This window comes from Lithobates pipiens, unplaced genomic scaffold, assembly GCF_037356315.1.
Source record: "Lithobates pipiens isolate NorthernLeopardFrog02 unplaced genomic scaffold, aLitPip1_a1.2 Scaffold_23, whole genome shotgun sequence".
Classification (NCBI taxonomy): Eukaryota; Metazoa; Chordata; class Amphibia; order Anura; family Ranidae; genus Lithobates; species Lithobates pipiens.
Genome location: NW_027507785.1, coordinates 317,514,239 through 317,541,209, shown reverse-complemented (window position 1 = coordinate 317,541,209; position 26,971 = coordinate 317,514,239). Strand labels below are relative to the sequence as shown.

Below are 26,971 nucleotides of genomic sequence, written 5' to 3'. Positions count from 1 at the left end.
TCCGGTAAGCGGCGGAGGGCAGTGCACTGGAGCGAGGGGTGGCCCTCTCCCGCCGCCAATAAAAGTGATCTTGCAGTGAATCCGCCACAGAGACCACTATTATCGGAAACCAGACCGCCCATCTAAGAAGAGGATACCGGGGTTATGGTAGCTAGCTGCTGCCATAACAAAGATATCCCTCTTCAAAGTGCCGACGTATATCTGCACGCGACGATCTGGAAGTGGTTAAGACCCAAATGAAGCTTTTATATATATATATATATATATATATATATATATATATATATATATATATATATATATACATACACACAGCATGGGACCAAATACCTGAAATGTCTTCCTGTAATTAGCTAAATTGTTCCCAAGCGTCAGACTTGTCCACATGCCCTCCTGCTCTGGAATCCAGCTTCAGAGAGGACCTCAGTGCCCTTAGTGGGGTTTTGTTGGTAGCGCTGCAGAGAGACTTTCTACAAAGTCACCGCTAGAGTCCTGGATCAGCAATGCTCACATCTCCCCGCTGATTGGAGAGCTCTAGCGCTGTCAGTGCGGAGGAATTTGTTGTAGTGCTGCAGCGAGGCCGCTCCTCTCTGCAGCGGAACTGCTAGGGACAATTTGGACTTGTGCTGGGGAGCATCTTAAAGTGACGCTAAACCCATTTTGTTTTTTTCCTACAAAATCATCTTTCATGGCTGCTCAGCGGCTCTCCTAACCAGCATCCCCCTGCAGCCCCCCCCCCCACCTCCCTGTTTGTATCTAGCTAGGTAAAGAAGTAAAGGAGACACACCTGTAAAGCCTGGGTACACATGGATCAAAATTTGTCCGGTTCAGCAGGACCCGGACAAATTTCAATCTGTGATTGAAATTGGTTGATTTACGAAAAGGCAAATAGACTGCAGTTGCTCCAGAGCTTAGTGAATAAGGTAAAGCTTTACTTTGCAAAGAACATCCAATCATGTGCAAGGAAAATGTAAAAAAAAAATAATGCATTTTTGCTTGCACGTGGTTGGATGATGGAAGTCAGCAGAGCTTCCCCTCATTTACTAAGCCGTGAAGCAGCTGCTCTTTGTAAAGTGCACAGTCTATTTTTCTATTAGTATATCTACCCCTGTGTGTAGCCTTCTCTGCTCAACAAAAGCAATTTTTTTTTCACAAGACGGGGAGAAAAAACTGACAGATAGTAAAGTAAAAGCACCACATATTACACACATGGTTAGGCACGCAGTTTGATTCCCCCTTGATGTTAACCCCTTCCCAGCAAGTATCATTAGTACAGTGACAGCGTATAATAATATAGCCAATCACTGTATTAGGGTCACTATTGGTGTCAGTGTCCCTCCCTGCCCGCCACACTATCAGTTTGATCTGTTTGATGATCTGGATCATTTAAGCCCTTGTACACACGGTCGGATATTCCGACAACAAAATCCGTCGGATTTTGTCCAAAACTGGTGTTGCATACACACGGTCAGACAAAGTTGTCGGAAAATCCGATCGTTCAGAACGTGGTGACGTTATTTCGTTACGATGGGACTACGTTCAGGCTAGTAGCCAATAGCTTTGGTCTAGGAATTTGATCTGAGCATGCGTGGCACTTTGTCCGATCGGAATTCTCTACACACAATCGGAGAAAGTTCGATCTGATCATGTTGTCGGAAAGTTTTATAGCCCAGCTCTAAAACTTTGTCCGTTGGATATTCCGATGGAAACAGTCCGATGGAGCCCACACACAGTCGGATTATCCGACAAAACGGTCCGATCGGACATTTTCCGTCGGAATGTTCCGACCGTGTGTACAAGGGCTAAGAGTGACAAATATGCAGAAAAAAAAAAAGAATCAGGAAGGGGGCAAATACTTTTTCACAGCACTGTAAATGGCTTCTTAATTGAGGTTTGATCTTCACCTACACTATATCGCCAAAAGTATTTACACGCACTTCGCCTTTACACGCACATAAACTTTAATGGCACCCCAGTCCTGGTCCATAGGGTTCAATATTGAGTTGGCCCCCCGCCCTTTGCAGCTATAACAGCTTCAGCTCTTCTGGGAAGGCCGTCCACAAGGTTTAGGAGTGTGTCTATGGGAATGTTTGACCATTCTTCAATAAGCGCATTTGTGAGGCCAGGCACTGATGTTGGACGAGAAGCCTTGACTCTAAGTCTCCGCAGTCTAATTCGTCCCAAAGGTGTTCTATCAGGTTGAGGTCAGGACTCTGGGATGGAGGTACTTGACTGGCTTGCAAAAACTCGCTCATCCATGTCTTTATGCATCCATATTATTTGTGGTCTGGTGCGCAGTCACACCCATAATCCCCCCTCCACCAAATGATTTGGACCAGTGCACAAAACAAGGCCCATAAAGACATGGATGAGCGAGTTTGGGGTGGAGGAACTTGACTGTCCTGCACAGAGTCCCGACCTCAACCCGATAGAACACCTTGACCTTATAGATCAGTGTCTGACCTTACAAATGCGCTTCTGGGAAGAATGGTCAAACATTCCCATAGACACACTCCTAAACCTTGTGGATAGCCTCAGGACAGGTCAGTACTCTGTGCAGGCCAGTCAAGTTCTTCCACCCTAAACTCACTCATCCATGTCTTTATGGACTTTGCTTTGTGCACTGGTACACAGTAATGCTTGAACAAGAAGAAGCCATCCCCAAACTGTTCCTATAAAGTTGGGTGCATGAAATTGTCCAATATGTCTTGGTATGCTGACGCCTTAAGTGTTCCCTTCCCTGGAACTAAGAGGCCAAACCCAACCTATGAAAAACAGCTCAACACCATAATCCCTCCTCCACCAAATGATTTGGACCAGTGCACAAAGCAAGGTCCATAAAGACCATGGAAGAGCGAGTCTGGGGTGGAGGAACTTGACTGACCTCAACCTAATAGAACACCTTTGGGATGAATTAGACTGTGAGCCAGGCCTTCTTGTCCACATCAGTGCCTGACCTCACAAATGCGCTTCTGGAAGGATGGTCAAACATTCCCATAGACACACTCCTAAACCTTGTGGACGGCCTTCCCGGAAGAGTTGAAGCTGTTATAGCTGCAAAGGGCGGGCCAACTCAACATTGAACCCTACAGACTAAGACTTGGATGTCATTAATGTTCATGTGTGTGTAAAGGCAGGCGTCCCAATACTTTTAGTAATATAGTGTAAGTACATGATAAATAGTAGCAACTTCAGACAGATCTTTTTTGATCAGAGGGGTGAAGGGTTAGAACCTGCGTCTGTTTTTTATTTCCTTTGGTACCGCCTGCTGGGAAGATTTCCTCTCATTTCTTGTCCTGGGGGCACAACACACTTGTGAACTGCTAGCAGAATCCTATCTTACAAGGCGGGTAATTGGAGTCGGTGATTAGAGCCGGCGAGAGGAGGTTGGTTGTGTGCTCCGAATGTGCCATGCCTTCTGAAAAGGTTCCATTGCGGAGTACTATGTGGAGTCTGCCCTTTTCATGGAAGATCTGTGAACTGTGCTACAATCAGAAGAAATTTTCCGAGGACTTGGAATAAGAAATGTGGAGATGCAGAAAGCTGGAAAAGGCTACAAAGACATTTCTAAAGGCCAGGCCTTTCATCCCTCCACCGGCAGACAAATTAAATAGAGAAAACACAGGCGGCGGCGGAGTAGCTTCTCCTCCATCGGAGTGTTTCCTAAAGAGGTCACAGCGAGAACTCCACATGTAATGTGAAAGGTCAATCACTAAAACCTCATCGCTACTTAAACATGTTCATGACATTTCAAAAGTAAATTTCAGTTTATTTTTTTGTTGAGAGTGCGAAAAAGAGGACGGGCGCAACGTTTGGCGGGCAAGGCAATATAAAAAAAGAAAAAAAAATCAATGTACAGATTGTTAACAATAGTTCAAGATTGAAATAACATTACTGGACCTAAAGGCAAATATCGAAAAAAGCACGGCAGTCTATTGGTAGCGGGTGGAAGAAATAAAAAGGGAAGGGACCAGCTCGTCTAATGAAATGTAGAATTAGTTTTGATTCAAAAGGAAGGTAGAATGTCACTTGGAGGGTCATTGAATAACCGATGCCATAAATGTCGGTATTTTTTAAATCTTCAGCTTTCATTGGGGGCCCATTCGCGTGTTTATTGTGCATTTTTGCATGCGCAGTGACATGTATTTGACACTCGTTTGTCACATGCATTTACATAGTAAGGTTGAATAAAGACACCAGTCCATCCAGTTCAACCTGAGTGAGTGTGTACAATTGTCCCTATCCCTGTACATTGCAAACTCACATCGGTCCCTACCCTCAAGGAGCCCACAATCCAAGGTCCCCACTCCTATACTAGGCCCAATTTTGGACAGAAGCCAATTAACCACTTCCCCACCAGTGCAGCGCACGGGCAGGCATATTGGCGTACAGGTACGCCCAATCTTTAATGCTGCCCTTCCATCGTGAGCGCGCCGCCAGCGGTGCGCTCGCTTGCTGGTCGGGACCCCCGTGAGTCCGGTCGCGGGTCCCGTGGACTCGATCGCCGTGGGCATACCCATGATCGTCTCACGGGACGGCTGAACGGAGAGATGCCGTTGTAAACAGCATCTCCCCGTTCTGCCTAGCAACAAGTGATGCTGATCTCTGCTCCATGTGATTGGAGCAGAGATCAGTGTTCACTAAAAGAAAGCCCAACCACCCCACAGTTAGTAACACACCCCTAGGAACACTTAACCCCTACACTGCCACCCACTGGTTAACCCCTTCACTGCCAGTGCCATTTACACAGGAATCCCTGCATTTGTATAGCACTGATTGCTGTATAAATGACAATGGTCCCAAAAATGTGTCAAAAATGTCCAATGTATCCCCCACAATGTCGCAGTCACAATAAAAATCGCTGATCGCTGCCATTACTAGTAAAAAAAAAAATTATTAATAAAAATGCCATAAATCTATCCCCTATTTTGTAAACGCTATAACTTTTGTGCAAACCAATCAATAATCGCTTATTGCGATTTTTTTTTTTTTTTTTTTTTACCAAAAATATGTAGAAGAATACGTATCGGCCTAAACAGTGGGAAAAAAAAGTTTTTTTAGATATTTTTTGGGGGATATTTATTATAACAAAAAGTAAAAAATAATGCGTTTTTTTTTTTTTTTCAAAATTGTTGCTCTATTTTTGTTTATAGAGCACAAAAAATAAAAACCGCAGGGATGATCAAATTTTGTTTGGGAGCCACGTCGCACGACCACGCAATTGTCAGTTAAAGCGACGCAGTGCCAAATCGCAAAAAGTGGTCTGGTCTTTGGCCAGCAAAATGGTCTGGGGCTGAAGTGGTTAACGTACCTGCATGTCTTTGGAGTGTGGGAGAAAACCGGAGTACCCGGAGGAAACCCACGCAGGCACAGGAAGAACATGCAAACTCCAGGCAGGTAGTGTTGTGGTTGGGATTCAAACAGTGACCCTTTTTACTGCTAGGTGAGAGTGCTAACCACTACACCACTGTGCCGCCTGCGATACCTTTTTCCTAAGCTTGCATTTCCTTTGAAGACACTTCTGCCTCCTTTCTTTGGCCTTTTACGTGCACTGTGTGCACTGTGTGCATTTCTGTGCATTTGCAGTGCGGCTGTACTTTATTTTATTTTTTTCACTGCACTGTTATGTGAACTATGCCTATAGGACAGCGATGGTGAACCTTGGCACCCCACAGGTTTTGGAACTACATTTCCCATGATGCTCAGTTACACTGCAGAGTGCATGACCATCATGGGAAATGTAGTTCCAAAACATCTGGGGTGCCGAGGTTGCACCATCACTGCTATAGGATAACCTGGATTTTGGACCGTCTATTCCAGGGATATGCAATTAGTGGACATCCAGCTGTTGCAAAACTCCCTTGTGCCCAACCTGTGGCCCTTTGGTAAATGATGTGCGTCTCTCGGACCTCAGCGGTCTGTAGAGCAGGGGGTCTCAAACTGGCGACCCTCCAGCTGTTGAGAAACTACAAGTCCCATCATGCCTCTGCCTCTGGGTGTCATGCTTGTGGCTGTCAGTGTCTTGCTATGCCTCATGGGACTTGTAGTTCTGCAACAGCTGGAGGTCCCCTACTTGCATAGCCCTGGTGTAATGCAGTTGGAGTGCAGTCCAAAATGCATCCCACTGCATCTGGTGTGAATGGGCCCTAAAAGCACTGTACACGATTTGTTTTAGCTGGTAGTTATTGCAGTAGTAATAGTGTTTTTAGGTTTTTAGCTATTAGTGTCATTTAAAGAGCAGCTTGCAGTCTGCCCAAATAATTTGTAATAAAAACATCTTTGCCGTTCTGAAGCTTCCCTGCAACCACTTTGCATATTATTTTATATATACAGTGATATGCTGCAGAAATCTCCCCCCACTGAGTCTGGCTGTATCCATTTTAACAGTAGGCAGCTGAAGCTACCGCCTGTTCACTTCCTGGATTTACACAGAGGCACACCTCTAGCTCTGCAGCTCTCATTGACCCTCTTATGACTCACTCCCTCACTTCCCGACAAACTCTCAGGTGAGAGAGAGAGCTGTACATGATGTCATAAGCCTAGGCTAATGATCAGACAAGAAACAGGAAGTGGGCTGTATAAGGGATTTGCTGGCAGAAAAAAAAATGTTTTCCTATCCAAAGATAAAATAGAAGATTTAATAGATGGAAAGTTGGAAAAAAAATGACTGAAGGTCTGCTTTAAGTCCCTGTGTTGTTTGTTTGCCTTACTTGTAACCAGTGCCGGTTGTATGAACATTATTTGTCAGCAAATCCCCCCCCCCCCCCAAAAAAATAATAATAATTTAGCAGTAATCTGCATGCTTATCCCCAAGCCTTAATTCCCAATGCAAGCTAAATCTCTCCCTAAACAACCCCCCCCCACACTTTTAGTGCAACTCCCCCACCCCCTCTCCACTGAAATTCCAAACCCAGCACAAATCTTTGCCCCCACCACCCCCTCTCTTAGCAAAAATCCTCTACCCCTCAAATTTCCTCTGATCATAAAACCTTGTTGTTCCCCAAATCCCCATCTTAGTACAAATCACCTCCCAAATCCCCCCTCCTTGCACAAATCTCCCTGTCATCCCACTAGCACAAATCCAATGCACCCCCCCCCCCCCTTAAATCAAACCCAGCTTCCTAGCACAAATCCACCCAAATCCCTCCCCCCCAAAAAATTGTGCCTCCTAAAATGAATTGTACACCACTGCCGCCCCAAATCTTCTCGTCCCTGAACAAACCCTGCACCCCCGTACCCCCATCCTAGCACTAATCCTCTTCTCCCTCCCCCTCCTAGCACAAATACTGTCAACCTGAGCACAAATGTTTGTTACTCTGAAGCCGCTGTCACTAGTCCTCCCAGCTTATAGGAAGGATCTCTCCATGCAACGCCCTCCACCTCAGGTGATACCACTGCACCCAGGGCAGCCGCCCCTCCTGCCCCCGCCCCTGGTTCCTGGCCCTGCTTGTAACGATGGGCTCACATGTTATAGATGCTGTTTTGTAGCTTCATGGCTGATTGATTCCCTCGTGTCCATATATTGCTGCAGCTAGCTGGTCCTTCTTCACCAGAGGGGTGGGCAACTTCTTGTTCCAGGTGGCCCAGCGTCCAGTGCATGCTCATCATTTTCTCAGTGTTGCATTACAATGTGGGAGTGCTGATGTGTTGAAAACGCATATCTTGCGAGGCTCAATGCATTAAAAAATATTGCATGATAATTGGATCACATGACACATTTTTACAATTACCGGTATCTCTTATGATATTTGGTCAATTCACTCTGTTTATGCCGTATTTACTGCATAGTAAAATTCACACAGTAAATACTCAACTCACTAAAGCAGTCTTTCTCAACCTTTTCAGCACAGAGGAACCCTTGAAATAGTTCTCCGGTCTCAGGGAACCCCGGCTAAATATTAGAAATCTACAGTTCATGATACATTAGTGTGATGGTCAGTGGGAAGAATGGTCCTTACTCTTGTGGTCATTGGGAAGAATAGCCTCCTTACAGATAGCTAAAAAGATCAATGGTGTCAGTGGAAACTTATCTGAGAGGCAAAAATTGCCCAATGCTGAAAGAACCCCTACAACCTCTGGAGGAACCCTGGTTGAGAATCACTGCACTACACTATATAAACACATTCGTTGTTCTTAAACCGTTGACTAAATTGTGGTCTAGCCAAACATTATTCAAGGAATCTATTCAATTAGCAATCGTTGTTAAGGAGCCAGCACCCGCCGGCGTCCTTAACAACCAGTAAATAGCTTGTTGTTAATTAGTGGGCAACCGCTGGCATCTTTAACAATCAGAAAATATCATAGTTATTAAAGCCACGTTCCACCCATAAATGGAACTTCCACTTATATGCTTCCTCCCCCCTCCAGTGTTACATTTGGCACCTTTCAGGGGGGAAAAGGGAACTGGGACTTTTTGACAGGCCCACTTCCGGGAGACGGGCCGCCCACCTCCTTCCCCTGACCACTGAGCTAATTAGAAAGCGATTTGCGCATGGGAACTAGCAGTGAAGCCGAAATGCTTCACTGCCTGGTTCCTTAACCAGGAATGGCAGTGGCAGGAGCCGGGAGTTGATCCGAAGATTGGCTGGGGTGCCGACATCGTGGCCTCCCTGGACAGGTAAGTGCCCTAATATTAAAAGTCAGCAGCTACAGTACTACTTTTTTTTTTTTCACCCAGGCTGGACCTCCTCTTTAGGGAGAGGGCAACCGCCACATCCTTAGTAACCATGACCCATCTGCTGTCAGTGGGATTCCCCGCTGACAGCAGAATGTAAACAAAAGAATTGTCTGGCATATAAAAGAAAAACAAAGTGGGGTTCCCCCCAATTCATACCAGGTCCTTTGGATGTGTTATGGAATTTTGAGGGGAGACCCATGCCAAATTAATTTTAAAAATGGTGTCGGGTCTCCCCCAAATCCTAGATTCTTTTTCAAGGGGGGTGGACGGGGACAAGTCATCATCATCCCCCCCATTCCTGAACCATGCCACATGCCCTCAATATGGGGGTGTTCTTTTGGGGGAGAGAGAGGACTCTTCCCCCCCCCCACCCCACCCCAAAGCACCTTGTCCCCATGTTGATGGGGACAAAGGCCTCTTGCCCACTACCATGAGTGGAGGTTGTGAGGGTCTGCGCCCGCCCTTCCTATGTGAATGAGTATGGGGTCCTTTATTCAAACACACAAAAAAAAAAGTCCCTTGAAGCATATCCAACGTCAATCACGATGAATGCCGGCCACTGAGCTGAAAAAAAAAAAAAAAAACCTGACCCGCGCCAACACTTGGCTGCAGCGGGAGCCAAGTGTTGGCACGGGTCAGGTTTTTATTTATTTTTTTGTAAATAAACGAAGGGGCGGGGTGGGGTACATGGTGCTGTGTTTGTATTCTTTATAACCTTTGGTGTTCTGTAGAAATCAAGCCATGTGCAATTTGATGATGTCACAGGCACGCGCGCACCTTTTCAGGCGATTTACAGCATGCTCTCCGGAGAATGTCGTGCCGGCATCCACTCCAGCGAGATTATGGCCCCATGCAAAACTTCCTGAAGCACCCCAATGCGCATGCGAAGGATTCCAGTCAATGCTACAGAAAAGGGTGGAAGTTACATACACGATAATTGGGGAAAACTGTAAACCTGGCTACCGGCTTTGAAGAAGCATAGAAAATAAAACTAACTGCAAAATAAAGTAACTAAAAACAGGGGGTACTGGCTGTATTGAATTTCAGGATTTGAAAGGCTGAGTTTACTACGTCTTTAAAGACCCCTTTCACACTGAGGCACTGCTAAAACAGCTGCTAAAGCGACGAACGTTTTTTGAAGTTGCTTTAGCTGCGCTTTTGGGACGTTTTTTTTTTTTTTAAGGTCATGTGACAACATGACCTTAAAAAAACAAAAAAAAAAACACTTTGGAAGCGCTGCCCATTCATTTCAATGGGCAGGGGCATTTTTGGACAGCTTTTTACAGCGCTCCAAACCCGTCCTAAAGATGCTGCTTGCAGGACTTTTTCTACCGCCCCGCAAGTACACCGCCCCAGTGTGAAAGAACCCATTCAGATGAATAGGAGGCTGTTTTCAGGTGGTTGTCTGACGCTTTTTTTAGTGCTAAAACGCCTGAAAACTGCCTCAGTGTGAAAGAGGTCTAACACATGAGCAACATAGCACTTGTTGCTGTCCTTCCAGTCTGAGCTCTGCTATACGGGGACAGCAAGATTCTGATACCAGGCCAAATTCAGGTACTTGTACTGCTTGCAGTAAAAAAAAAAATAATAATAATAATAATTTAATGATGTATTACTAAATAGAGAGTTGCATTAATTTGTCTAATTTTTCTTTTTTTGAGTTCAGTGTTAAACTTTCAGATTATCGCAGAAAACTCAATTTTGACGGCTTTGCTTCATTTGTTGCTGAAGTCAGTAAATGTTAAATGTCAGAACATGCTAATTGTTCACAGCATGTACCCGTAAGAAAAAAAAAATATGAGAACCCTTTCACATAAAATTGCGTTTCCGACAGTTAAAATGAGAACAGGCGCGAGCTTGGCAGTTCCTTGTCACACTTTCCCACCAAGCCAAACAATGCTGTCGGACATGGGAATTGAGTCTAATAACGATTTCCGCCATCCTGTAATTAAATTGTAATGAAATGAATGAACGTACGAGAATTTAATTACTCTGCAAATCTTTGTTCCAGGTCAGCCAGAACAGCTCTCTCAGCGCCCCGCCGGCCGCGTTTGCCCCTGTCGTCTCCAGCTCACAGAATTACACAAGCGCCAAGAGATCCTCGGCACCGTCCTCTCAGAGGAACTCCGGTAACGTTCTTTTGTCTCTGTGGCAGCCTGTAGGCTGAGACGGTTTAGAAATTGTGTCTTTTATAGTGCAGGCTAGTGCTATTCACGGCATATCATTGGGTTTTACGTTGTCTTGGTAGTGTGGTTTGTTGCAAATATAGGTTGTTAGAAGAAAACAAGGTCCCCATAAGCCGAGCAACAGATCTATTTTCTCAAGTTGCAGCATGCTAAGTAATGCGTGTAACACTTCCAGGCTAGGCAGGAGGGGCAGCTGCCCCCAGGTGCAGTGCAGCAGGGGGGCAAAGAATGGACGTAGGGGGCTACACCCATTCTACGGCATGTATGAACAGTGGAGGAGGAGGGCGCAGATCTGGATCCTTGCCCTGGGAGCTGGACTACCCTGTCCCGGATCTGCTTCCAGTTACTTATTACCTCTCACGGAAATCACATTATTCCCCCTGACAAAGCCTTCATCTACTTTTCTCTCCAGGGCACCCTGTTTATTTAGGCATCATCCAGCCCTATGTCCTGTACTGAGTTGCTCAGTTAAGGATATGTCTCTTTAGTGGATCATGTGACATGTAGTAGCAATGAGCAAGTTATTAGTAATGCGGGTTTTCCTATGCTTTTACTAAATGCCAAAACTCTACAAATGAGCTGGCCCAAATTAATGGCGCCTACGCCTCAAAATTGTAAGAAATAATTGCAGTCCAAGTTTGTGATGCTCTGGTAGTTTGTGCTGAGGTGCTGACAATATAGAAATCACACCGGCAACCAGTAAAATGTTAAAACATTTACTCTACCCCTCTGTAGTGTCTGTGTGCCACACAGAGGATGGAGAAAAGAAAGAGCAGCAAAAATAAAATTGAGGATTTGAGAACAAAAATTGTGGAAAAGCATGGACAATCTCAAGCTTACAAGTCCATCTCCAGTGATCCTAAAGTTCCTGTGCCCATTGTGCCCAACATTATCAGGAAGTTTACTGCCCATGGCACTGTAGCTAATCTCCCTGGACATGGATGAAAGAGATAAATTGATCAAATACTTTGCCAAAACTTACCTGAGGAAGCCAAAATCCTTTTGGAAGAATGTGTTGTAGACAGACAAAACAAAATTGCAGCTTTTTGGTAAAGCCCATCATTCCAATGTTTTCCAAAAAAGAAATGAGGCCTTTAAAGATTAGAATACAGTCACACATGGTGGAGGTTCACTGATGTTTTTGGGGTTGCTTTGCTGCTTCAGGCCCTGGATTTCTTGACCGTGTGCATGGCATTATGAAATCTGAAGGCTACCAAAGAATTTGGGGGTGCAATGTAGGGCCCAGTGTCTGAAAGTTGGGTCTCCGTCAGAGGTCATGGTCTTACAGCAGGACAATGACCCAAAGCACATGTCAAAAAGTACCCAGAAATGGTTTAAGACAAAGCGCTGGAGAGTACTGAACTGGTCAGCAATGAGTCCCGATCTAAATCCCATAGAGCTCCTGTGGAGAGATCTTAAAACGGCAGTTGGGAAATGGAACCCTTCCAATCTGAGAGACCTGGAGACGGCAAAAGAAGAGTGGTCCAAAATTCCAGTAGAGAGGTGTAAAAAAACTGATGGTTAATGGAGGCGATTGATTTCAGTTATTTTTTCCAAGGGGTGTGCTACCAAATATTAAGTTGGGGGTGCCAATAACTTTGTCCAGTCAATTTGTGGAGATTTTTGTGGAATGTCAGATTTGGATTTTTGGTTTCTCCACTTTTTTTTTCATATCAATACAAACAAAAGAAATAAACATGAGAGTGTCTAAACATTTGTAATTTCAACAATTTTCTGGGCAAAGTGGTGCGCTATCTGGTAGAAATGTAGGGGTGCCAATATTTTTGGCCATGACTGTATATAATATTTTTAGGCGTTTGTTTTAGTGGTTGTCCGCAGTTGGTGATTCATACAAGTCTCTCTAGCTGTCTTTAATGCTGTATAGATTGTATGAACAGACAGGTCCTCTTCTGAAGTCTCCCCCCATCTCTCTGTAGGTATGGAAATGGAGCCTCGGACTGTGGAAATTAACAGAGTGAGTAGAAACAAACATACATATTCTCTGCAGCCTTCTTGGTGCACTAGATGTAAACCTTTCCCATCTTGTGTCCCCATCCTCAGGGGCCCAGTGATGCTCTGGGGATCAGCATAGCAGGTGGAAAGGGAAGCCCACTGGGAGACATTCCGGTGTTCATCGCCATGATACAAGCCAGCGGCGTTGCAGCGCGCACACACAAACTGAAAGTAAGTTCCGAATTGCTGCTATGGTAAGAAATGTTTTTTTTTAAAACACAATAGGCATTAATAAAGAAACTAAAGTGAAAGGAGGAAAAAATAAGTAATATGAAAATTTAAAAACTTAAGTGCTTCCATTATATGAACTCTTCTGCTTATACGGCCCACCATCATACCCTATGCATGGCTCTCCTCATAATTCTAGTTGTCTTACCCTCTGCACTCCTCTCCTGCACATATTGCCCACTGTCATACCCTTCACATTTCTCTCCTTCATACACTGCCCACCATCATGCCCCCCACACTCATCTCCTGCACATACTACCCCCCCCCCCCCCAAAAAAAAAATCATACCCTCCGCACTCCACTCCTGTGTATACTATCTGCTGTCCCCCTTCTCCACACTCTCAGCAGCACATATTGCCTTCAGTCATATATGTTTCACACTCTTCTCCTGATACCCTCATTATACCTTCCACATTCCTCTTCTGCACCTACTGCCCACTCTCCAGAAACTGTCCCATGGTATATCCTCAGTACTCCTCTTCTGCTTATATTGCCTATCAAGATGTCCTCCACAACCTTCTACACATTCTGCCTACCATTGTACCCTCCCCTGTACGTACTGCTCCCTGTCGCACCCTTCAAACTTCTCTCCTTCACATAATACCGCCTGTCACATCCTTTACTCCTCCTCTCCTGCACATATATCCTTCTGCCAGACCTTTTATTCTCCTCTCCACATGTATCCTCCTGTCAGACCCTTTTCACTCCTCTCCTGCAAATATATCCTCCTGTCAGACCCTTTACTCTACTCTCCACATGTATCCTCCTGTCAGACCCTTTACTCTACTCTCCACATGTATCCTCCTGTCAGACCCTTTACTCTCTTCTCCTGTACAAACATCCCCCTGTCATACAGTTTGCACTCCTCTCCCGCACATTTATCCTTCTGCCAGACCCGTTACTCTCCTCTCAACATATATCCTCATCAGACCTTTTACTCTCCTCTCCATATGTATCCTCCTGTCAGACCTTTTACTCTCCTCTCCACATGTAACCTCCTGTCAGACCCTTTACTCGCCTCTCCACGTGTATCCTCCTGTCAGACCCTTTACTCTCCTCTCCACGTGTATCCTCCTGTCAGACCCTTTACTCTCCTCTCCACGTGTATCCTCCTGTCAGACCCTTTACTCTCCTCTCCACGTGTATCCTCCTGTCAGACCCTTTACTCTCCTCTCCACGTGTATCCTCCTGTCAGACCCTTTACTCTCCTCTCCACGTGTATCCTCCTGTCAGACCCTTTACTCTCCTCTCCACGTGTATCCTCCTGTCAGACCCTTTACTCTCCTCTCCATGTGTATCCTCCTGTCAGACCCTTTACTCTCCTCTCCACGTGTATCCTCCTGTCAGACCCTTTACTCTCCTCTCCACGTGTATCCTCCTGTCAGACCCTTTACTCTCCTCTCCACGTGTATCCTCCTGTCAGACCCTTTACTCTCCTCTCCTGCACAAACATCCCCCTGTCATACAGTTTGCACTCCTCTCCTGCACATACTACTCACTGTCATACCCACACACTGCTCTTCTTTCCTTTTGCCACCCGTCTGTACCTTTCATACTCCTCTCCTGCACGTTCAGGGAAAAAAAGTATTTGATCCCCCACTGATTTTGTGCGTTTGCCCACTGACAAAGAAATGATCAGACTATAATTTTAATGGTCGGTTTATTTTAACAGTGAGAGACAGAACAACAACAAATATATTCAGAATAACGCATTTCAAAAAAGTTATAAATTGATTTGCATTTTATTGAGTGAAAAAAGTATTTTATCCCCATCAATCAGCAAGATTTCTGGCTCCCAGGTGTCTTCTATACAGAGAAAGAGCTGAGATTAGGAACACTCTCACACCTGTCCACTGAAGCAATTAACCGGATTCCAATCTCTCCACCATGGCCAAGACCAAAGAACTGTCCAAGGACGTCAGGGACAATATTGTAGACCTACACAAGGCTGGAATGGGCTACAAGACCATCGCCAATCAGCTTGGTGTAGAGGGTGAGAACAGTTAATGCGATTATTCGCAGATGGTAGAAATAGAAAATAACTGTCAATGTCCCTTGGTCAGGGGCTCCATGCAAGGTCTCACCTCGTGGAGTTTCAATGATCATGAGAACGGTGAGGAATCAGCCCAGAACTACACGGGAGAATCTTGTCAATGATCTCAAGGCAGCTGGGACCATCGTCACCAAGAAAACAATTGGTAACACGCTATGCCGTGAAGGACTGAAATCCTGCAGAGCCTGCAAGGTCCTCCTGCTCAAGAAAGCATGTGTACAGACCTGAGTGAAGCTTGCTAATGAACATCTGAATGAATCAGAGAACTGGGTGAAAGTCTAGGTTCACACTGACAGCGGGAATGAAATCACGTGAGTTCAGCTGATTCCCGTATATCAGTCCTGACTTTGGGGTTGATTTCAGAGACATCTGTGCGAGTTTCTGCACATAAGTCTATTGAAATCACACCCCGAAGTCACCAAAAGTAGTACAGAAACTACTACAGAAACTATTCGGACGGTGCCGTTGCCCGCAATATTGCCGCCAATTTGGCATGTGATTTGACATGTCAAATCGCATGCCAAATCGCTGCAATGTGAACCAGGGCAAAGTGTTGTGGTCAGATCAAAATCTAGCTCTTTGGCATCAACATCAGTTCAGCATTCCTCTTCCTCAATGTTTGGAGGAGGAGGATTGCTGCCTATGGCCCCACGAACACCATCCCCACCTTCAAACATGGAGGTGGAAAGGTTATGCTTTGGGGGTGTTTTTCTACTAAGGGGACAGGACAACTTCACTGCATCGAAGGGACGATGGACAGGGCCATGTACTGTCACACCTTGGTTGAGAACTTCCTTCCTTCAGCCAGGGCATTGAAGATGGTTTGTAGATGAGTATGACAGTGACCCAAAACACACGGCCAAGGCAACAAAGAACCACATTAAGGTCCTGGAGTGGCCTAGCCAGTCTCCAGACCTTAATCTCAAAGAAAATATGTGGAAGGAGCTGAAGGTCAGCCTCGAACCCTTGATGACGTGAAGAGGATCTGCAAAGAGGAGTGGGACAAAATCCCTCCTGAGATGTGTGCAAACCTGGTGGCCAACTACAAGAAACATCTGACCTTTGTGATTGCCAACAAGGGTTTTGCCCCCAAGTACTAAGCCATGTTTTGCGAAACGATCAAATGCTTATTTAGTTAAAATGCAAATCAATTTATAACTTTTTTGAAATGTGTTCTTTTGGATATTTTTGTTATTATTCTGTCTCTCACTGTTTAAAATAAACCTACCATTAAAATTTTAGACACGTGGCGGCTGGAGCGGAGAGCGTGTCCGGCGGCTTTCTTCCTCCTCCTGTGGTGTGGATCACAGTGCCTTCTGCCGTGCATCCCCCTCCTAGGTGTCCAATAAGATTGCCTGACCTTTCAGCTATTTTGGAAACGGGTATCAAACCCGCGCTTCCTGATTATCAGAGAGGCGATTCAGTATTAGAAAAGTGAATGTGCTTGCTTTTCTAACACACCTGGGTGAGCTCATGGCGCAATGCTCTGTGCCATGAGTCCACCCTATTTTGAAGCCTAATTAGAGCCTATGGCTCTAATAAGGTGCTTCAAAAGAACACCCCCCGCCGCTGTAATTCATGCACCCTGCACCCTGAAAGGGGTCGGACGCATGAATAGGGGGTGGCCACGGCGGCCGTGGATAGATTCACGCTAGGCATGAATCTATCCATTAATCGTATAGGGGGTGGCATGGATAGAGGGGGCGGCGCCCATGCGCCCTTAATGGACGGGTGGCCCCTGTTAGACTGATCATTTCTTTGTCAGTGGGCAGACATACAAAATCAGCAGGGGATCAAATACTTTTTTTTTTCTTTCACACTGGAAGCGTTTTTCAGGCTCTACAGCGCTAAAAATAGGGCCTGAAAAAAGCCTGAGCTGCAAACCCAGTGTGAAAGCCTGAGTGCTTTCACACTGGGGCGCTGCGCTGGCAGGGCGTCGCAAAAAGTCATGCCAGCAGCTTCTTTGCAGCAGCGGAGGAGCGGTGAATACAGCGCCGCTCCTGCCCTTTGAAAACAATGGGGCAGCGCTGCCATACCGCCAGCAAAGCACAGCTGCAGTGGCGTTTTGCGGGCGGATTTGACCCCTTTTCAGCCGCTAGCGGGGTGGTTTTAATGTGGCCAAATAGCACCGCTAAAACTATGTTAAAAATAGTGCAGTTTTACCGCTGACGCCCGTGCGAAAGGGGGTCTAAAAAAAAAAAACGTGAATTAATACATGATCGGGCTGAAATGTGTGTGGTGACTTAAAGCGGAGGTCCACCCTAAAGTGGACCTTCCGCTCATTGGAACCCTCCCCCCCTCCGGCGCCACAATTGGCACCTTTCAGGGGGGAGGGGGGTGCAGGTACCTGTACAGTACAGGTATCTGCACCCACTTCCGGCGTAGATTCTGCAGAAGGTACGCCCCTTTCCGCAGAATCTACGCCCCTTTCCAAAGGTCCCCCGCTGCCTGCTGGGAAACACACGGAACCCAGAGACAGCGGGGACCATCCTTATTGCGCAGCGCGACTCGCGCATGCGCAGTAGGGAACCTGGAAATGAAACCGAAAGGCTCCACTTCCTGATTCCCATACCCAAGATGGCAGCGGCAGCACCCGAGAGACGATCTAGAGATCGGCTTCGGGTGCCGACATCGCGGGCGCACTGGGCGGGTAAGTGTCATTATTTTAAAAGTCAGCAGCTGCAGTATTTGTAGCTGCTGGCTTTTAAAAAAAAAAAAAAAAAAACGGCGGACTCCCGCTTTAAATGCAGTTCTCCGCTCACTGCAAAGCTCGCTGTTTCCTGCAATTTCTGAAAAAAGTTTTGGATGGTGTTCTCCTGTAATGCGTCTTCCATAACACATACGTTTACGCCTAGGTTGGAGATCGGATCGTCAGTATTAACAAGCAGCCCATGGACGGCCTCACTCATGCCGAAGTGGTTAACATCCTGAAGAACGCATTCGGAACCATTACCTTGGAGGTAGGTTGCGCGGTGTGACGCACACCTGTGAACGATAGATAATAACCAAAAATAAAAAGGTGCGGCGTTCCTGACCGAGGGCCCACGCCGTCCCATTGTGTGCTTATTCCTGTCATCTCGGCTTGCTTAACCAGCGGCACAGAGTCTCTGTGTAACCGCTGATAAGTAAACCTGCCGCTTCCAGCTCTCATCCGAAAATTGCAGAACGCCACCTACGTGATTGGCATTTGTTTTATTAGCCGCACCGCACGAGGAGCTTCCAGTTCACTGAGCCGTGATGGATTACTAGCTCCAGATTCCATCTGAGGCAATATTTAAACTGCTGCTTTATATATTTGTTTGTTGATAGAAAGTCATGATTCCCTGACATCCGTGTGCAGAGTGCCACGGGCACAAGTGGCATTTATCCTGCAAATGTTCTTCCAGTCCCCAGTGTTCAGCCAGTCAGTACACGAGGATATTACTGAGGCACAGAGCTGTACACACCTCTGCTGTTCTTCACCCCATTAAAGTAGATTGTAACGTAATCACTAAAAACTCTTGTATAAGCGAGTTCAACTGTGTTAGTCAATACCACATCGCCATAATAAATTCGAAAACCATGATTGAGAGCAGCATGAGATTTTAAACCCTTTACAACCACTTTAACCTACAGGTAAGCCTAGATTAAGGCTTACCTGTAGGTGCAAGAAATATCTCCCTAACTTAAAAGGTTTAGGAGATATTTGCAGAAATCGTACCACCAATGTCTACGGCGCATGCTCTGTACACATTGAGCGCAGGTGCACTGAGCGTGCAATTTCTAACGGCGACCATGCCGTCAGTGGCAGCACCATGCGCGGGAGTGATGTCGCTGCGGCCAGTCACAGCGCCGGAGCTGCGATACCCAGAAGTCACTCCGGGATAGATGACGTCGGAGGAGGAGCTCCAATGCCGGGGCTTCGATCTTGGGTAAGTAATTCATAATGAGCTAGTATGCTATGCATACTAGCTCATTATGCCTTTGTCTTGCAGGGTGTTTATTTTTAATTTTCCAGAGGGTTTACTTCCTCTTTAAAGGTGTTGACTCCTTCAACCATAATGATTACACTCACATGAGTTAATTTACAGTGCGCTCAAAAGTATTCAACCCCCCCACCCCCCCCCCCCCCCCCCCTTGGCTTTTTTTTTTTGTTGCCTCACAACCAGGAATTAACATGGATTGAGGATTTGCATCATTTAATTTACAGAACATGCTCACAACTTTGAGGATGTTTTTTTTTATTGTGAAGCAAACAAATAGGCCAAAATAACAGAAAAAGTCAATGTGCATAACTATTCACCCCCCTAAAGTCAATACTTTGTAGAGCCACCTTTTGCAGCTATCACAGCTCTCCAAGTCGCTTTGTATAAGTCTCTATGGGTCTTTCCACATCTCACCACTGGGATTTTTGCCCATTCCTCCTTGCAAAATTGCTCCAGCTCCTTCAAGTTGGATGGTTTGCGCTTGTGAACAGCAATCTTTAAGTCTGACCACAGATTTTCTATTGGATTGAGGTCTGGGCTGTGACTAGGCCATTCCAACACATTTACATGTTTCCCCTTAAACCGCTCAAGTGTTGCTTTAGCAGTACGTTTGGGGTGATTGTCCTGCTGGAAGGTGAACCTCCATCCTAGCCTCAAATCACACAGAGTGGTACAGGTTTTGCTCAGGAATATCCCTGTATTTAGCGCCATCCGTCTTTCCCTCAACTTGACTACTTTCCCAGTCCCGAGTGCTGAAAAACATCATCACAGCATGATGCTGCCACCACCATGTTTCACGGTGGGGATGGTGTTCTTTGGGTGATGTGATGTGTTGGGTTTGCACCAGACATCACATTTTCTTTGATGGCCAAAAAGTTAAATGTTAGTCTCATCAGACCAGAGCACCTTCCTATATACATTTTGTGAGTCTCCCACATGCCTTTTTGCAAACTCAAAACGCGCCATTTTGTTTTTTGCTGAAAGTAATGGCTTTCTTCTGGCCACTCTCCCATAAAGCCCAACTCTATGGAGCGTACGGCTTATTGTCGTCCTATGTACAGATACTCCAGTCTCTGCTGTGGAACTCTGCAGCTCCTCCAGAGTTACCTTAGGTCTCTGTGCTGCCTCTCTGATTAATGCCCTCCTTGCCCGGTCCGTGAGTTTTGGTGTGCGGCCGTCTCTTGGCAGGTTTGCTGTTGTGCCATGTTCTTTCCATTTGGTTATGATAGATTTGGTGCTCCTAGGGATCATCAAAGATTTGGATATATATTTTTTATAACCCAACCCTGACTTGTACTTAAGTCATTAAGTATGCGATGCATATTAGCACATTATGCCATTGCCTTACAGGTTTTTTTTTTTTGGGTGGGGGGGGGGGGGGGTTTAAAACCTTTTTAAACCCCACCTGGACTGAGTAAGGAAGTAACATAACCTCTATCACGTTTTTATTGTAATCTGTGTCCCCACTGAGACTAATCATCACTTCCTGTTTAGGCGGGAAATTATTGGAAATCTCCCCAATGGGAAAGGCTATAACAATATGCTTTTTTTTTTCAGTAGAATGGGCATGGGCAATTAAACCTTGGTTAGGTTACTAATCCTATAATCCTACACTTTGCTACAATGTAAAGTAGTGAGTGTACAGCTTGTATAACAGTGTAAATTTGCTGTCCCCTCAAAATAACTCAACACACAGCCAATAATGTCTAAACCGATGACAACAAAAGTGAGTACACCCCTAAGTGAAAATGTCCAAATTGCCACTGGAGTCCTCTTCCCCTCCTCCATGATGACATCACGGAGCTGGGGGATGTTAGAGACCTTGCGCTCCTCCACCTTCTGTTTGAGGATGTCCCACAGATGCTCAATAGGGTTTAGATCTGGAGACATGCTTGGCCAGTCCATCACCTTTACCCTCAGCTTCTTTAGCAAGGCAGTGGTCATCTTGGAGGTGTGTTTTGGGGTCGTTATCATGTTGGAATACTGCCCTGCGGCCCAGTCTCCAAAGGGAGGGGATCATGCTCTGCTTTAGTATGTCACAGTACATGTTGGCATTCATGGTTCCCTCAATGATCTGTAGCTCCCCAGTGCCGGCAGCACTCATGCAGTCCCAGACAATGAAACTCACTCCACCATGCCTGACTGTAGACAAGACACACTTGACTTTGTCCTCCTCACCTGGTTGCCGCCACACACGCCTGACACCATCTGAACCAAATAAGTTTATCTTGGTCTAATCAGACCACAGGACATGGTTCCAGTAATCCATGCACTTAGTCTGCTTGTCTTCAGCAAACTGTTTCAGGCTTTCTTGTGCATCATATTTAGAAGAGGCTTCCTACTGGGTTGACAGCTATGCAGACCAATTTGATGCAGTGTGCGACGTATGGTCTGAGCACTGACAGGCTGACCCCCCCACCCTTTCAAACTCCGCAGCAATGCTGGCAGCACTCATACGTCTATTTCCCAAAGACAGCCTCTGGATATGACGCTGAGTACGTGCACTCAACTTCTTTGGTCGACCATGACGAGGCCTGTTCTGAGTGGAACCCGTCCTGTTATACCGCTGTATGGTCTTTATGGCCACTGTGCTGCAGCTCCATTTCAGGGTCTTGGCAATCTTCTTAAAGCCTAGGCCAGTCATGGCGAACCTTGGCACTCCAGATGTTTTGGAACTACATTTACCATGATGCTCAACTACACTGCAGAGTGCAGGAGCATCATGGGAAATGTAGTTCCAAAACATCTGGAGTGCCAAGGTTTGCCATCCCTGGCCTAGACCATCTTTATGTAGAGCAACAATTCTTTTTTTTCAGATCCCCAGAGAGTTCTTTGCCATGAGGTGCCATGTTAAACTTCCAGTGACCAGTATGAGAGAGTGAGAGCGATAACACCAAATTTAACACACCTGCTCCCCATTCACACCTGAGACCTTGTAACACTAATGAGTCACATGACACCGGGGAGGAAAAATGGCTAATTGGGCCCAAATTGGGCATTTTCACATTAGGGGTGTACTCACTTTTGTTGCCAGCGGTTTAGACATTAATGGCTGTGTGTTGAGCTATTTTTGAGGGGACAACAAATTTACACTGTTATACAAGCTGTACACTCACTACTTTACATTGTAGCAAAGTGTCATTTCTTCAGTGTTGTCACATGAAAAGATATACCGTATATACTCGAGTATAGGCCGACCCGAATATAAGCCGAGGTCCCCAATTTACCCCCAAAAAACTGGAAAACTTATTGACTCGTGTATAAGCCGAGGGTGAGACATGGCTGTCCATCCCTGTGTGTCCGTCCATCCCTGTGTGTGTGTCCGTCCATCCATCCCTGTGTGTGTGTCCATCCATCCATCCCTGTGTGTGTGTCCGTCCATCCATCCCTGTGTGTGTATCCATCCATCCATCCATCCATCCCTGTGTGTGTGTGTGTGTGTGTGTGTGTGTGTGTGTGTGTGTGTGTGTGTGTGTGTGTGTGTGTATTCATCCATCCATCCATCCCTGTGTGTGTGTATTCATCCATCCATCCATCCCTGTGTGTGTGTGTGTGTGTGTATCCATCCATCCATCCATCCATCCCTGTGTGTGTGTGTGTGTATCCATCCATCCGTGTGTGTGTGTGTGTGTGTGTCCGTGCAGCCTTGTGTGTGTGTCCAGCCTACCTGTGTCCCAAGCCTCCGTCCCGAGCCTCCTCCGTCCCGTGCCGTGCCTCCTCCGTCCCGTGCCTCCTCCGTCCCGTGCCGTGCCGATGGATCACCGCTCCAGGATCGCCGCTCTTCTCGGCGGCCATTCTACAATTCAAAAGCCGCGCCTCCGCCTCCGCCTGTGATAGGCGGAACACTCAATTTCCCAGCAGCCTGTGTTCCGCCTATCACGGACATCCTCTCATACTCGTCCGTAGTATGAGAATGAACGGATGTCCGTGATAGGCGGAACACTGACTGCTGGGAAATTCAGTGTTCCGCCTATCACAGGCGGAGGCGGAGAAGGAGGCGCGGCTTTTGAATTTTAATGTCCGCCGTCTGTCTGCTCGATACGCTGATCGAGCAGTCAGACAGCGGTGACTCGAGTATAAGCCGAGGGGGCACTTTCAGCCTCAAAAAAGAGGCTGAAAATCTCGGCTTATACTCGAGTATATACGGTAATAAAATATTTACAAAAATGGGAGAGGTGTGCTTACTTTTGTGAGATACTGTATATTGCAAACTGCAATGTAGAGGTTTCTATTCCTGCCTTCTTGTCCTGGTGTTAAATGATGTCTGGACAAAAGACGTGAATACAGAAATGACAGTGAGGGTTCCAAGGATGAGGAGCAGGAAACTAGGGGGCTCAACTTGGGGTTGGGCTGTAAAGAGACTGTCACCCATGTGTGACGTGCCAAGAGAGGGATGTACCCCTCATCTGTATTCCCCTTCCCCCTGTAAAGTGTCAGCTGTATTGTTCTCTTATGCTGCTGATAGAACACCAACACATCATTGGAAGAAAAGGTAAATGCAGACGTTTAGCAGCTGCATGAGGGGGATGAAGGGCATCGATTCCTCCACTTGCCACTCCCACCACCTTCCTATCCTGCTGTCCCAGGCCCCTGTCTGCAGCTCTGCCGGGTTTCCGGGGGGGGGGGGGGGGGGCGGTGTCAGAATGGAGAGCAGGGAAGGAGTTGGTAAATGTGTCATTCACCGGCCCCTTCCTCGTCTGAATGAATCAGTCAGTGATGCCAATCAACGACTTTTTTTTTTTTTATTCATTTAGCTGAGGCATAGTAAGCTGTGTTAATTATGCCTCAGTTTATGAATGGACGGGGGACGGGGAGCTCTATTACAGAGCTATGCATGTCCATTCGTTCTGTGCAGCTGAGGCTGCAGACAAAGGGACTGATGATGAATCTGTCCTCAATTCCATTCTCTGTCTTGTAAGACATCAGGGGTCTGTTTAGACCCGTGCTATTTCACCAAAGCCCCCCCCCCAAAAAAAAAAAAATATATATATATATTGTAATGTAATAATAAAAAGAAAAAAGATAGAAATGCTAAAAAAGAATAAAAAGACCCCAAGACAAACAGGAAGGGTGGCACCATAATAAAGGGTCCCACAATGGTAGTTAAAGGCCCCGGGATCAGTGGGAAGTGCCCCAGTCGGGGGGGGGTGGCCAGGGGCACTTCATGGTTTTTTGCACTGGGGCCCTGAAGGTTATAGTTATGCCTCTGAGGGAAGCAATAAATTAGCTAAAACCCTTGCTGTGTATATTGCAGGGAAAAGAGGGGCATTTCTTTTTTCTTCCAATAAAAGTTTCACTTTTTTTTTTTTTTTTAGGTAGTTTTAAGGTATTAGGGGAAATCTCCTCCTAATCTTTATAGCTGCAAATAGTCTCCGTTATCATCGTCTAATCATGACAGGTGCGGAGTGGAGTAATTTTGTACCTTATCGGAGTGGAGCGGTGCAGTACAGTTTAGTGAAAGGTCAGGTAATTGTGTTCAGTAGGGTAGAAAGTCTTATTATCTCCACATCCAGCTCACGCTCCTCTTACTAGACACATGCTGCGTGAACACTGAAGATTAGCTTCTCCTGGGAGCTCCGTGTTCTGCTCCTGCGTCTCCCCCGCCACTGCTTAATCCGTCAGTCACAGATGTTCTGGGCAGATAATGGTGGATGCCGAGCTTCAGGTGTCACAAATGTCTGAAAAGGGGACATACGTTACCTACAGAAACCTGCCAAAGCTGCCATGGGCCTGGGACAGCTTACAACACTGATAGGATCCTATGGACAATACACTCTAATATTGGGGCTCTACTACTCACTCCGTTTAGGAATTACCATTCCCAGAACAATTTATCTCATAACATACAGTATATGGCCAAAAGTTTGTGCATGTCTAATCTGATGGAGGACATCTAATGTAAAGGAGGACTCTGATGGGGACATCTAATGTAAAGGAGGACTCTGATGGGGACATCTAATGTAAAGGAGGACTCTGATGGGGACATCTAATGTAAAGGAGGACTCTGATGGGGACATCTAATGTAAAGGAGGACTCTGATGGGGACATCTAATGTAAAGGAGGACTCTGATGGGGACATCTAATGTAAGGGAGGACTCTGATGGGGACGTGTAATGTAAAGGGGGACTCTGATGGGGACATCTAATGTAAAGGAGGACTCTGATGGGGACATTTAATGTAAGGGAGGACTCTGATGGGGACGTTTAATGTAAAGGGGGACTCTGATGGCGACGTTTAATGTAAAGGGGCACTCTGATGGGGACGTTTACTGTAAAAAGGTGGACTCTGATGGGGACGTTTAATGTAAAGGAGGACTCTGATGGGGACATCTAATGTAAAGGAGGACTCTGATGGGGACATCTAATGTAAAGGAGGACTCTGGGGACATCTAATGTAAAGGAGGACTCTGATGGGGACGTTTAATGTAAAGGAGGACTCTGATGGGGACATCTAATGTAAAGGAGGACTCTAATGGGGACGTTTAATGTAAAGGAGGACTCTAATGGGGACGTTTAATGTAAAGGAGGACTCTAATGGGGACGTTTAATGTAAAGGAGGACTCTAATGGGGACGTTTAATGTAAAGGAGGACTCTAATGGGGACATCTAATGTAAAGGAGGACTCTGATGGGGACATCTAATGTAAAGGAGGACTCTGATGGGGACATCTAATGTAAGGGAGGACTCTGATGGGGACATCTAATGTAAAGGAGGACTCTGATGGGGACATCTAATGTAAGGGAGGACTTTGATGGGGATGTTTAATGTAAAGGGGGACTCTGATGGGGACGTTTACTGTAAAGGAGGACTCTGATGGGGACGTTTACTGTAAAGGAGGACTCTGATGGGGACGTTTACTGTAAAGGAGGACTCTGATGGGGACGTTTACTGTAAAGGAGGACTCTGATGGGGACGTTTAATGTAAAGGAGGACTCTGATGGGGACGTTTAATGTAAAGGGGGACTCTGATGGGGACGTTTACTGTAAAGGTGGACTCTGATGGGGATGTTTAATGTAAAGGAGGACTCTGATGAGGACGTTTAATGTAAAGGAGGACTCTGATGGGGACGTTTAATGTAAAGGAGGACTCTGATGGGGACATCTAATGTAAAGGAGGACTCTGATGGGGACGTTTAATGTAAAGGTAGACTCTGATGGGGACATCTAATGTAAAGGAGGACTCTGATGGGGACATCTAATGTAAAAGAGGACTCTAATGGGGACGTTTAATGTAAAGGAGGACTCTGATGGGGACGTTTAATGTAAAGGAGGACTCTGATGGGGACGTTTAATGTAAAGGAGGACTCTGATGGGGACGTTTAATGTAAAGGAGGACTCTGATGGGGACGTTTAATGTAAAGGAGGACTCTGATGGGGACGTTTACTGTAAAGGAGGACTCTGATGGGGACGTTTACTGTAAAGGAGGACTCTGATGGGGACGTTTACTGTAAAGGAGGACTCTGATGGGGACGTTTACTGTAAAGGAGGACTCTGATGGGGACGTTTAATGTAAAGGAGGACTCTGATGGGGACGTTTAATGTAAAGGGGGACTCTGATGGGGACGTTTACTGTAAAGGTGGACTCTGATGGGGATGTTTAATGTAAAGGAGGACTCTGATGGGGACGTTTAATGTAAAGGAGGACTCTGATGGGGACGTTTAATGTAAAGGAGGACTCTGATGGGGACGTTTAATGTAAAGGAGGACTCTGATGGGGACATCTAATGTAAAGGAGGACTCTGATGGGGACGTTTAATGTAAAGGTAGACTCTGATGGGGACATCTAATGTAAAGGAGGACTCTGATGGGGACATCTAATGTAAAAGAGGACTCTAATGGGGACGTTTAA

General features: G+C 46.1%; 1 protein-coding gene across 3 annotated transcripts in view; it reads left to right on the top strand.

The window, feature by feature from the left end:
* The window catches only part of PATJ (PATJ crumbs cell polarity complex component), a 400,698-nt gene that overhangs the window by 347,965 nt on the left and 25,762 nt on the right, over positions 1-26,971 (top strand). For all 3 annotated transcript variants that reach the window (XM_077450582.1, XM_077450581.1, XM_077450580.1), the window contains 4 exons: positions 10,689-10,806; positions 12,801-12,838; positions 12,925-13,047; positions 18,013-18,117. In XM_077450582.1, coding sequence (XP_077306708.1) covers positions 10,689-10,806; positions 12,801-12,838; positions 12,925-13,047; positions 18,013-18,117 — 384 coding nt within the window. The remainder of the gene's footprint in view (positions 1-10,688; positions 10,807-12,800; positions 12,839-12,924; positions 13,048-18,012; positions 18,118-26,971) is intronic.